Source organism: Octodon degus, unplaced genomic scaffold (genome assembly GCF_000260255.1).
Source record: "Octodon degus isolate 3935 unplaced genomic scaffold, OctDeg1.0 scaffold00010, whole genome shotgun sequence".
Taxonomy (NCBI): domain Eukaryota; kingdom Metazoa; phylum Chordata; class Mammalia; order Rodentia; family Octodontidae; genus Octodon; species Octodon degus.
In genome coordinates this window covers 28,074,836-28,088,385 of record NW_004524586.1, presented here as the reverse complement: position 1 = coordinate 28,088,385, position 13,550 = coordinate 28,074,836, and the positions used below count along the sequence as shown (strand labels likewise).

At 52.0% G+C, this 13,550-nt stretch overlaps 1 protein-coding gene across 5 annotated transcripts in view; it reads right to left on the bottom strand.

Annotated features, from left to right (window-relative positions):
* Positions 1–13,550, bottom strand: part of Hspa12a (heat shock protein family A (Hsp70) member 12A) — a 170,848-nt gene that overhangs the window by 5,173 nt on the left and 152,125 nt on the right. For 4 of the 5 annotated variants that reach the window (XM_023709002.1, XM_023709005.1, XM_004625650.2 and 1 more), the window contains 5 exons: positions 12,463–12,579; positions 4,574–4,745; positions 1,942–2,028; positions 1,351–1,455; positions 352–610 (listed from right to left, as the gene is read on the bottom strand). In XM_023709002.1, coding sequence (XP_023564770.1) covers positions 352–610; positions 1,351–1,455; positions 1,942–2,028; positions 4,574–4,745; positions 12,463–12,579 — 740 coding nt within the window. The remainder of the gene's footprint in view (positions 1–351; positions 611–1,350; positions 1,456–1,941; positions 2,029–4,573; positions 4,746–12,462; positions 12,580–13,550) is intronic. The other variant, XM_023709003.1, reaches the window with a different exon arrangement.

Below are 13,550 nucleotides of genomic sequence, written 5' to 3'. Positions count from 1 at the left end.
TCTACTGGATGGTTAAGACCAAGGTAAAGCAGGACCTATGCAAGAAGAGTTGTTGCTTTTTGGTCTTAGAAGGTCAGTGAAATGCCCTCAGGATTTGTCCTGAGTCAGATACTATCTTAAGCACCTAATGTGCATGAATTCATTTCACCCTCCCAAGAACTCTTGGAGGTAAAATGGAATTATTATCTCACTTTCCAGACTAAAAAAAACAAGCAACAGAGAAACTGAGTCCCTTGTTCAACATCACACAGCAAACGCGTGAGACTGGAACTCAGGGTCTGTGCCCCGTTCCTCCCTTCCATCAACAGAACTGACCCCGGGCTGTCCTGCCTCTCAGGGAGCCCCACTCACTTGCTCTTCCTCAAGGCATGCTCCACACTGTGCCCACGGAACTTCTTGTAGTAATCGATGAAGGAGAACGGCAGGGTGATGTTCAGTGGGTTGCTCCTGTCAGGGGCTGCCGCTCTTTTGCGAGACTCAAACGCGATCATTAAGTCAACCCAGGCTGCTGGGCGCTTGATTTTGAATTGCTCGATAAAATCCTCTCCAAAGATTTTACACAGAAGCTTTTCAAATTCGTAGTCTACTCCCAAGGAGCCGTAGGGGCCACCTGAATGGAGAATGAGACGGGAGCCCCAGAAGTTACATGCATCCAAAGCTGAACCCCAAGTCTGAGGCACAGGCCTGCCCTGCGTTGTTCTCCAAGGCACACGGAAGGGCACACCCAGGCCCTAATCAGCGAGCAGGTGCAGGGAAAGGTTCCCACTGTTCCTTCAGCCCCCCTCGCTTCTTCTCTTTCCACATAGAGAAACTTTTCCTACAGGGATCTCTCAACAGCAGCCTGTTTAAAATCAATTAATTTCAAATAAGATTAATGCATTCAGCTAGTGAGGGGAATCATGGAATTGCCATCTAGGAAAGCCAAGGGCAGAGTCTGGGCCACCCACAGACCTGTCTAGTCCCTGTGCTCCTATTAGCTACTCATTGTCCTTTTCCTGATCCTTCGCTGAAGGGGAACAGCATCACTGGCTTAGCAACTTTGATCCAAGACTAGGTATTCTGAGACCTCCTAGGAAGCTGGTCTTAGCTCTGAATCATGACTACAGCAGGTTACTACCTCATCCTTGTAGAATTTTCAAAAACAAACTTCCTTGTCCAGGCCCACGTAACTTGTATTGGAAAGAACATTTAACTGCATTTTACTTTCCAATTTCAAACAGGCGCTAGCATCCTCCACCACCTACAACCCCACTTGCTGGTTACAGCAGGTGAAAGAAGGAATCTGAAGGGAGTGACATGGAAGCATCTGGAAAGGGCAGGGCAGGAGACAGCTAGCTGGGCAGGGCTCACCTGTCGCTTTGTACAGTTCCTTCAGGTGTCCTTCTGGTAACCGTATCTGATGGACTGTCAGGTCCACGGTGCCTCCACCACTGTCCACGACCACATACTTGTCACCTGATACAAAAACAGTCGTCCTTTGCAAGGGCCCCTTGTCACCCCATCTAAAACAAGCTTGTGGGTGATAATTTGGTATACTTAGCTCAGTATGGTCACCACTACCCATTAGCACAATGGTTTTCTAGTTAGCAGCATAGTGGGACATTTACAACTCAAGAGGATGCCACCATGTCTGCTCCTTCATGTCACACAGTGCTATGGGCCTGGTACAGCCCATGACCTGCTGTTAGCACAGATAAGATTTACTCCAGGGCTGGGGGGATTCCAAATTCTGTCTTTCTTGGGAAGAGTCTACATGATTTTGCAACATGCAAAACTGCAGCTCCCAAAAGGACTCTTCTTGGACAAAGGACCTCTGAAATCCCACGGATCTGAACATCTTCCAGAATTACAAATGGGACAAACTGGTGTGCATTTCTGCCAGTAGGATTTAAAAAAAAAAAAAAAAATTCTGCACGGGCAAAGGACATTCAAGGACGCTACCTTCCTCCAGCTCGGACCAGATTTCTCCTATGACATTCTCCACCAAAAAGGTCCGACTCTGTCGATTACGCCGGATGTGTTCCTTAGCTAGTGGCCGACAGGAAGAAAACGATGACAGGTAAGAAAGCATGGAAAAGCGGACAGTAACCTGCAGTCCGTGGAGGCAACAGCATGAGGAGGCTTAAGGATGGAACATCTACTGCTGCTGCAGCCTCACGATTGACACACACAGCAGTAGCAATCACAAAGCCAGCTCTTCCAGGAGAAAGGAGCTCGTTCTACCACCCCTCATCTGCTATCTGCCTGGTTGCCTGGCCCATGCCCAGCTAAAAAGCCAGCTCTGATGAGATTCCTTCTCTCTGGTGACATTATTTGAGGAATGGGTTAATAAAATTAGCCAATCTCCTAGTTTGCCTGCCCCGAGGAGGAAGCCGTGTACCAAGATGCCCACGGTGCACTCAACTAAACAATTTCACATCAAGAAACTTTGGTGCAAGGAATGTGGAGTATGTTTTTCTAATCTGGATCCTGGTTCCCTGGATTAGGAGTCATTTCCTGACTCTGCTGAAGTCGATGCTCTCTTTAGTCACAAGGTGGCGCTTCAGCCACAAGGTGGCACTTCAGCCACAAGGTGGCATCTGAAACTAACAAAGGCCAGCACTGCCTTGCTGATAAATCTCGGAGCCAGCCTCTCTGCTCGAGTCCACACCCCTGCTGTGGTTTGGGGTGCAGATGCTTGCAAGGAGGACAGGATATAAACCACCATCCTTATCTGCAGGTCAGGAAAGATGAAGTGGCCTGTGGTTCCCACAACTCGTTTTGCGGACCAGAAGTGAAGCTGCAGACTATAGATTGTCACTCCACCACCACCACCCCGTGGCATCCTCTGGGCTCTGAGCACGAAGGAGGCTACACGCATCTCAGACAGCCCCAGTCCTCAGTAAGAGGTCCAGAGAGTCTCTCTGAGTACCCCTCCTTCAGGGTCAACACCTCCAACCAGAAAACAGACTGCGTGCCTTACTACTGGATGGAGGGGTGGTGGAGAATTATTTGAAAAATTTAAAATCCAAAAGCCCTTCTGAGAATAAGCAGGCAGCAGCAGATTCCACAAGCCACAGGACACAGACAGAGCAGTTGGTGGGAGGTGGGGTGCGTTAGAGGAGAGGAAACCTCATGCTAAGCTCCCGGGTGGCCAGCCTCAAAACTGATGCCCTGAAATGCGAGCGTTAGGCTCACAGAGGATGCAGCAGAGCTGTGCTAGAATTAGCTGGTGCTGGCATGAGTTTCTGTTTATGAACAACTGAAATTAGCACGTACGATACAAGCCTGATTTCCCCCCTTTTTTCCTGATAAAAACAAATAGAAGAAAATACAAATTTATCTATTGTCCTGAGGACTGAAAGCATCAATGCGTTTGATTTAGTTAGGAGTAAGTCTAGTCTCCACCCCCTGAAGGAGGCAGAGCTCTACTAGGAAATGTGGACTCTGACTTGCCGCGTCAGAGGGGGGCCTGCTTCCACTCACAGGCAAATCAGATCTGAAGTACTAACCATGCGCAGCACCTGGCAGGCTGGGCGAGGCCACAGCTGAGGTTTCCAGACTCCTCATTCTAAGGGTTACAATGCAAAGAGGTGCACTCGGGGCACAGTTATCCCTGTGAGGAAGATGAACAGCCTAGAGAAGAACCCAGCACATGTGGTGGCAGCAACGGGCATCTGCTCGGGGTGAGCCCAGGCCCAGGGCTTCCAGGAACACAGACTCAGGCTTCCAGTGTAGGGACCCAGAGAAATGTGGGGACAAGCTGGTGGGGCTGGGGAAGGAGAATATCCCCCAGGATGTCTTCCCTCTGCTCCTCCCAGACCCGGGGGCTTCCAGGGCAGCCTACAAGTGGGCCCAGGAGACAGGAGGGTCTCTACCCACCAAGCCTTATCGAAGAATAGTGTGCATGCCCCCCAACACACACAGTGCTCCCCATTAACATCCATGTTCACAGCTGTGCTGTGACCCTAAGCTAGCCTGGCTACAACTCTGGAGCCCTGGATGCCAGGAAAAGAGTTCTGGGGACCAAGAAAGTGACCAACTGTCTCACAGCAGGTAGCTATGAGAGAGAAGAGGCTCTTTTTCTTCTCACAGCTAAATGCACATCCGTAGGTCAGGACAAGTGAGCACATTTCATCTATATTTGAAATTCTCAGCTAAGATACATAATGAGCTCATTACACACACACACACACACACACACACACACACACACACAGAGCAGCAGCAGTCCCCATGAGTGAGTCAGCAATAAATCAACAGTCTTAATGGAGGAATTAATAACAAACAAATGGGATGAGATTAAGAATCAGTTAATAAGCAAGAAAGATTAAGAGCCTAGCAAGGCAAAGACCAGGAGCTGCTCGGGCCACCCTCAATTGGTGATGGCTGAAGCCAGAGGAACCACTGTTTAGTTCTTGGGGTCCTCAAAGGATGTGGGTAGGGGCTGAGCACAGAGGGGCTTCAAGCCAACCTCTTCCTGGGGTATCTTGAGGCTTCCTTACAGCACTAATCCTTATCACATGGCCGGAAGTAGAAACATCCAGGGCTTGGGAAGGGAAGAGAGAGGGAGGGAGAGAGAGAGCAGAGGTACCCTGTGCAAACCCCGCTCCTACTGTGTCACTGGCGCTGTACCCATTGAACACCGCCTTGCTGCTCAGCTCGACCATCTGGTGCAGCCTCAGCTTTCGGCAGTAGATGGAGGCTGCCTCGGGCTCCAGGGCAATGATGAGCTGCTCCGAGTTCTCCGGGGAGGCCAGGCCCGCCTGGAAGAAAAGAGCACAGACTGGGACCCGCTGCTCCCTGGGCAAGTGCCCTCAGAGACACCACACTGCAGGCTGACCACTCCCCAGGAAGGAGCTTTTGGGGGACATTCTGTCCACGGCCCTCTGCAGAGCTTAACATCAGGGGTGATAAGGTATAGGCTGCAAACTCCTCAGAGAGGCTCCTTAAATGCATAGGCATCCTCCAGAAATACAAGTCTCTCTGGCCGTGGGCCTTTTGCACTTAGGCATTTGCAGGGTGGAGGCAGGGAGATTAGGTGCTCGGGGGTGCGGGCTCAGTGTTAAGGTGGTGGAGGGATAGAGTCGCAACTACCCGAAAGCTCTGAAAATCAACACAAGACAGAAAACAAACTATCTGTCCCCAGTGTCAGTGAGTCATGTGACCCAACAACTTTAGCAAGGGAGGCATCTAATTTTGTGGTAAGGGGGCCTGGGAGGGTTCCCGCATTGGTCTGCTGGGGGTGACATGGGAACCGGGGCTCCTGGAGAAAGCCCCTCCTCGAATCCCATGGAGCTCCTCATTTTCCAGACTAGGGGTAAACAATCAGTTGAAAGGTATCTTATTCAAAGGCTTTCTCCCTTCAGCGAACCTGTAGTATACATACTTATCACATATTATTACATTATTAATATCCTGTTTTCCCATCTTCAGCCCCATAAGCAAATATCTGAGTTCTCAGCATGCAGGAGGTACAGATGCTTCTGCTCTGTGACACACTCCATCCTGGTCACAGCCTCCCCAGGCCCTAAACAGGGCCAGCCATGAGGCCCCAGGACCTCCCTTTTGAGGTGCTTAGAGCAATGGCCTGGGCCTGTAACTGGGTCCCTTCCACCTCCCTCAGCCCTGGGCTGGAGCAGGTCTTACTGTGCATGGTACTCAGGCGCAGGGGCGTTCCTTGCCGCCATCATGATGAACTCTACACTGGTTCTCGTTACTGCTGCACTATGCTGTGCCTGGATTCCTAGAAAACCTGGAGATACTGCCCTGGTGCCACACCCACTTCGGAGGACACCAGACCTGAGGGTGGGTGGACTTTTCTCATAGACCAGGACAGAAAGACTCCTAACATGACACATGTGCAAATAACCTTCCCAGGAGCAGTAGCTGGCCTTGAGACATAGAGTGCCCTAAGAAGGTCTATTGTGGGCAGGGATATGAGGTGGGAGTCAAGTTGGAATACCAGAAATGTGGTAGACCTTCTGGGCCTTTCATTCAATTCCTTCTCTTAGTGTAGAAAGATGCTAAGACCCAAGAGGGACATGACCAACTGTCCTGCTTTGCTAAGGACCAAAGGACTTCCTAGGATGCAAGGCCTTCAGCGCTCAGTGCAACACAGTCCTGCTCAGAGTGTCCAGCACATAAGTGGCTGAGCAAGTCCAGGTTGGGGTCCTGAGCCCTGCAGTCCAAGCTCTTTAAGTCACTCCTAGCTCCCCTGTTCTGGATGAGTCCAGTTACCAAGGAAGAGCCTAAAACTAGTACTTTGAGAAAACTTTCAGTGTCCAAACACTCCCTCCTCGATGGCTTAGATGTACCATCCCTTCACCCATTGGCTCCAAGAGAGTATCAGATGTTCTCCTACCTGAACAGGCAGTCAGAAGTTCTCCACCACAACCACACTCAAAATAACCACCATTACGTATGTCTTAATGAGACATCGCCAAGTGACTGAAAATCTTTGCCTTACAAGACAGAAGTTTCTGAAAGGTGGAGTTTACAAAACCACATGAAACCACAAGTCCATCCTGCGTGATCCACAAGGAGCCCTTTGCTCGCTGCACAGCACTCCTGGCTCCAGCCACCAGAAGGGCAGTGTCAACATCCATTGGCCTGGTCCATGGATCAGAGATTAGGGCTTCCCTAACTGACATTAGTCAACAGGCCACTGACCCAGGAATAGAAAGATTTTCCACTGCTCCCCGTTCAAGCAGTGAAAAGCTCCCCTCCCTGAGCTTTGCTTTGCCAGATCATGCCAGACATCCCTAGCACAAAGACAGCTGAAAGCTGAGGTGCCCAGCAAAAGGGGACATGTAACATGCCACCAGGAATGGAGAGACCTCTGAATGAGAACCCCAGCAGAAGAAACAGACTGGGGTTTGGAACACAGACTGTGAGGACCCTCCTAGGTTTGGAGCATCAAGGACCCCACTGGGTGAGGGAGGAGGAAAGATTATACTTCAGACAACAAGTACATGAGTCACCTTCAAAGTTCAGACTAGGAAGTGTACAGGGAGAGGGCAAGCGCAGCCCCAGGGCAGAGCCCAAGGACTCAGAGTGAAGGAAGACAGGCAAAGACCCTGACACCTCAAAAGCCCTCCTCCTCTTAGCTCATCCCACTAGGGTATCAACTGATGCAAAGGCCCCTCCACACCAACAAGAGCCACCCGAGCTGGGTCATGGCAGGGGGAGAGGGAGAGAAGGGACTGGACACACGTGCCTCGTTCTGTACCCATCCCATTCCTGAGATTCTGTTCAAGAACCCTGACTTGGGTGAGAAATATGTACATGGAAAAATCAAATCAAGTCCAGAATATGAAATGGCTTGAGAGAAATGACACAACTGGAAGCCACCTGAGTGGGCTGGCGTGCGCCTGACGAGCCTGCAGGCCAGTGCTTGTCACTGGGAAGCTCTCACATCATGACATGGAGAAAACACACCCAAGTCTGCCCAGAAGCGCAGGCTCTGCACCGCGAGGGGAAACCTCCACCTGCCCCGCCCCAGCTGGGCTGGCCTTGGTTCCCCAGCAATAGTTTTGTCCCACATCCACACGGGGCTCCCCGGGACACCCAGGAGAACACGCAGATGGGTGGAGGCGAAGAGCGTGCACTCCACAGGGGAGGAAGCAGCAAGATCAGAGAGGCCTGAGCAGTGTCTGTGAGAGCCGAGCCGGCACTCACGCCTCTGTCCTGGATCACACTGCGGAGAGACCAAGGGGCTGGGTCCCCATCAGGAAGCGCCCCGTGGAGCCACAGTGGCGGTATGGGGCTGGGGACCAGCTGGCTCTGTGCAAATGCTCTCTCCCAGAGGAGTCTCAGGCTGCTTGAGGACTCTAAGAACAGGGAAAATGTGCAAGAATCTTCCAGACTCCCCAAATCCCAGATGTCTTACCTCCGGCAGGCGACGCCATGCTTAGAAGCGTGACTGTCGTCTCCGTGCAAACACTTTTGATGGCAGCCCTCCAGCCTCAGGAAACCGAAGGGTCCCTGCCCGAGATTACGCCAGGGTCAACTGGAGCAGGACCTTCTCTCTGCCTTTGCCAAATCTGCCTTGACGCGGGTGCCACACTGTCACTCTGCCCATGTGAGCTCCCTTCCCAGGAGGCCCCCACCAGGCACCTCACACATTCTGTCTCCAACTACATAAATGCGGTAGGCACATCTAGCTTCTCTTGTAAACTGCACGTTTTCTAAAGGCAACTTCCAGGTCGTCCTGGCCTGCAGCACACAGTAGGTGCTCAGGGGGCGGCTGCTAAGCCAGGGACCCTGCCACCCCTCCAGCCCGCCTTCTGTACTCCAGCTCTCCGCTCTGCTCTACGCGACATAAGCATTCCACAGATGCCTGGGGGTTGTACAAACAAAGTGCATGAAAGAAGAAGCCTCCTATTGCGTCTGACTCCTCCGGGAGTCCAGGGCAGCAGGAGCCACCTCAAGGAGCCTTTTAACTCCTTCCTCTGTGATCACAAGCTCCATGCAGAAGGAGCAGGCGAGAAAAGTGCCCTCCAGGGAGCTGCAGAAAGTAATGTTTACCTTGACAACCCAGCTCCCAGCCCTCCTCCTCAACTCCTCAATCTGCCAAGCGACTGTATCCACAGCTGAGAAAGATGGCCAGACCAGTTAAGTGCTCTGCTGGCTGGCTTGTCATTGGGCTAAAAACGGCTCAGCTGTACTGGTCCTGGGTGTGATGCACTTTCATTTGGCCTGATTGGATTATTTTTCACTGCAGCTTATTCGGGCTGGAAGGCAAAAGAAAGCTGCGTCTCCATGCGAGATGAGATCATCGTACATATGGGTGCATCATTTATTTAACAGGTTTCTGGAACCTACTAGTGTTACATATTTTAGGCAAAAAGCCTTTAGGAAAAGCTGGCCTGTTTCCTATCCACTCTCCCAGATTCAGTGGATCTCTCTCCCAGTTCCAGGTCTTTCCTGAAGGTCTCAAAAGAGGGATCAGTCGTTCTTTCTGTTACCATCTTGGCACTGAATGCTCTCAAGCGTCTGTAGGTGTCCTACGTCTGTGAATTATAAAAGACACTCAACCCATTTCTTCACCACACACTGAGACCAGCAAGCTTGGGGAATTCCATGATCTCATGTAACTACACGCAACACTCTCTAGGCCTCAAGGGTAGAGATTCAAGCAGCCTGACGACCAGGACTCCAGACTGGAAGATACTGTGTGGACCAAAGTCCCATCTCTGCATCATGCCTCTCTCCCTCTACCTGGCAGGTGGGAGGATGAACCTAGCCCACTTGTCCGTGCCCTGAACTCACGCCCAGGAAGCCTCTCACCAGCCTGGAAGGAGGGGTCTATGTTTCCTGTGCACGCGGACTGGACTCTTGGGGGTTCCTAACTATCTCCACCGCACATCAGTTCTATCTCAATCCTCTAGCTTCTCTGCTCCAGGCCAAAGGGGTGCACTTTGCAGGGAGTGGGGACACCTGAGGCAACTGCCACCAGGCAGTAGGAAACAAACATCTACCTGATTAGCTCTCTTTCACAGAGATGAATGCCTGGTGAGCATGTGTAAAAGCCAACAAGGAGAGAACCATGAGAGATAATATATGTAGTGAGGGGACAGAGAGAGAGAGAGACAGACAGACAGACAGACAGACAGACAGACAGACAGAGACAGAGAGAGACACAGAGACAGAGACAGAGATGGAGTCAGAATGTGTTTAAGGATTTGGCTCACAATTACGGATTCTGACAAGTTCCAAATCTGTAGTTGGCAAGCAGAAAACTCAGAAGGTGAAAAAGTTGTAAATCCTGTCCAAAGGCCAAGGAAAGTCAAGACCCAGGAAGAGCAGATGCTTCAGTCTGAAGTGAAGGCAAGGCAAAAACAGATCCCAGCTCAAAGGCAGGCAGGCAAGAAGCACCATATCTCTCTCAGGGAGGAGCAGCCCTTTGCCATAGTCAACCCTTCTGTGGATCAGCAGAGGCCCAGCCGCATGTGGGAGGGCTACTGCTTTGTGGGTCTGTCCATGTAACACAGTCACAAAAACCACCATAGGAGCCTTTATTTACCCAAGCATCTGGGCACTCCCTAGCTCAGTCAAGCCGACCCCTGAAAGGAACCACTACAGATCAGCTCTTCCTCATTCTGTCTAATGAAGGCAGAGTGACACAGAGCAGAGAGATGTGGCACTCCCATAATGCCCTGGGACACTTCCATAGGACAAGCTGAAAAGACCAGAGAAATCACAACGCAATCATATCTGCACTCCCCTCCAGTAACCCCAAACTATGAGCCGCTCGGCCCTATGCAACCTGAGGGCAGGGACTCTGTTTTGATCAGCTGCATGAGCCCAGCACGGAGAGGCCTAGTGTCACTATCTAATGAATGAACTAACAAATGAACAAAGAATGACTAATACCATCTTTAAGTCTTTAAGGAAACTGAACACAAGTATCAAAGCAGAATGACAAAGATTCAAAACCTACACTGCAAAAACACCACAGCAGACAAAACTACCTAGCATCAAGAACACAGTACCTATCTACAGCACATCCCTGGGCTTCAGAAAGCAAATTCCCCACCTCCACAAACTCGGGCCACCCCAGGCCTTGCCATGAGCTGCGGCCCTTTCCTGTCTGAGGGGCCATTTTCTATTGGACTAAAGCTAAGGCTGCTGCGCTCTGCCCAACTGACTTCCTTCTCAGGCCATCCAGTGTGGTCCCTTCCGAGAGACATTGCTCCTTTCTTTTCCAGGCTAAAAATAAGGTTTGACCCTTTCACAGGTCACACATTTGTTACTGCGGTCTTCCTGTAGGCTGGGAAAGGCAAATCAATGCCACAAATCTTGAATGTCCTTCCCAGGAAGAGCTCAGAGCAGTGGGGGCTGTCCCTGCAGACCGTCACATGCCTGCGTCCCATCTCTGGACACTGCCGGAGGAAGATCCACAGTTCAGAAAAAGCACAGTGATGCCCTGAGCTTCAATGGACAGCTAACATGATTTATTTTTCTTTCCCTCTTAAAAGAAACTGCCTCTTTCTGGAACTTCCACCCTCTTCCTTCATCCCTAGAAAAACAAATCTATTTTTGGCAGATCCACACACGAAGCCAGATTCTCAGGCTGCACAGAGGAAGAGGAAAGCAGAGGAAACAGCCCAGGAAAAGGGGAGGTGGAGGGGGGCTCCCAGTCCTGACCCCATGCAAGTTGAGCTCAGCACTCTGCCTGGAGCAAAGCCCTGCGCTCAGCCAGTACAAGACACCAGGCTCTTGGGCCACCGCACTGCACTATGGCCTCAGGGCCGTCCTCCCAGTGTCTTGGGACACCCCTGTGCTCACCAACTCAACCCCAGAGCTGCCCCTGGGAAGGGTGGGCAGGAAGCTTTCTGAGAGATGGGCCGCCACCAGGGATATCTACTGTTCTGGTGACGGCCTCACCCACCTGAGATAGCAGGCTTAGAAAACTGACTCTCAAGGTACAAAGAATTGAGGCCCTGAGGGGCAGGCTCTCCTAAACCCAGGGGTTGGAGTCCAGCACAGGCCAGCCCTGCCCAGGGGATCAGAACCACAGGTGAACGTGGCCATCCTTGCTGCTGAAAGCAAAGACCCTCACGGGAGACCAGCAGGACACAGGCTGCCTGTAGATGCGGGAGTGGGAGCCATGAGGGTTTATGGGCCTGGCACCCACGAGGACGGGCTGGCCACTGGGGCCGAGGGCCTCATGCCGAGGCTGACAAGCACCTTCCTATGGCACACCAGGTCCCCGCGCCATTATCATCACACAGCCACCAACCACCAGGCAGGTGACAGCCTTCCCCCTCTCTGGGTGTCCCATACGCTGCTCTGAGCAGCATACAGGACAGTCATCCTTCCTTTCTTTCCCAGATACAGATAATTTTCAGCCTCCAACCAAACTAAAATCCCTAGCTAATACATGGCTAATGGCCTCTTATTTATTTATTTTTTATTTAGTTAGCAGTACTGGGGATGGAACCCAGCACATTTGCCCTGAGCCCCAGCCCCAGCTCTTTCATTTTTTACTTTCAGATCCGTCTCATTAAGTCACTTCATTTCCCAGGCGAGGCCCCAGCTTAGGACCCTCCTGCCTCGGCCTCTTAAAGCGCTAGGACTGCAGACATGCACTGCTTCGCCAAGCTCTCTTTATTCCTTTCTTCAAATATTCTTGTTTCCAGGCCATCTCTCTATGGCTGTCTCATCTGCTCACCCAAGAGCAATGTCTCTGAAGTCCTAGCCCCAGGGAATCTACAGCAGCAACATGGCCTGGGAAAGCATAAAGACAGAAAGAAACGGGGGGTCCCAACCTGGTCACTGTTGGACTGATCTCTGCTTCTCTCCCAGAAGGAAGCTGAAGAACACAAAGGCTCCTGGTCCCCACACCCCAGCCCTGTCCCAGGGGCCTCCTCACTGCCTCCGGAGGAGCTGTGAATGCTGGAGGACCCCCCAGCAGGCCTGCACCCCAGACCACCTGGCTCTCCGTCCTAGCCCCAGCAATGCCAACCCTGCCCTCACCTGGTAGGCAGCTTGTCTCATGAACTGCTTGGCTGGCTGTTTCCAGATGGCTGGCACGGTGATGACCCATCTGACATCGGAGTTCTCAAAGTCTGAACCCGCCTGGTCACTCAGTTCCTGGAGCCAAGAGAACAAATGCAGCAGGTCAAGCAGCATCAGCAGCACCGCAGGAACCGTGGGCAATTTCTAGGGCTACACTAAGAATCCAGGCTTCAGGCCACAGGCTCAGGAGCAGCCAGTCCTGCACAAGCCAGTGAATCTTCTGAAGATGCAACAAGCCAGGAGCTCTGTCTCCATCCACCTACTGAGCAAGTTGGGAGAGGGATTCGAGGCAGCTGGAATCCCTAGGTTGCTCCATAGGGACTTGGACAACTGATACCCTCAGGCCTCAGTTTCCATGTCTACGTGATGAGGAAAGCAATGGCAGTTCAAAGGTTCTGTGGAGGACCGCGAGCCGCTGAGAGCCTGTTCTGTGCCACCCCTTGAGTGCCTGATGCGCCCTGTCGACCCATTCAAGCACCTGGTTAGGAGGGGACCCTAACTGTGCCATCTTTCCTGCAGATGGGAACACTGAGGCTGACACGAGCTCGGCTCCTTCCCGACCACTGGACAGCCTGCAAGTGGAGGAGCCCATATCAGGCCCAGACCTAGATCTGCCTTGGCTCTAAAAGCCACTGTCTCATGTCTAGAGCCACAGTCACATTCCACAACTAATGGCAGCCGTTGTCGTGGCTGTCATCACTGCCATCCACCTTCCCCATGTAGGGATAGGGTTCCTGGCAGGACAGGAAGAGTATGAACGGCACGACCTGATGAAGAGCCACATCACCCTTAGCTTTGGCTAAGATGATGCCAATCACCTCAGTGCCTTTTAAGGATAAATGGAACTGGTGAACCCACCAGAGGTTGCCCCTGGCCCCCGTAGACAAAAGGTATTGTTCTCAGGCTCAGTAGTCCTGTCTGTACAACAGGGATAATAAAACTAGCTCACAGAGACCCAGTCCTAGCCCAGGTCCGGTGAGTGTGCGGAGAGTTTCCTGCTACCCTGCGCCGGCGGGACCAGTCCCAGCCCAGGCGCAGCGTGGGCA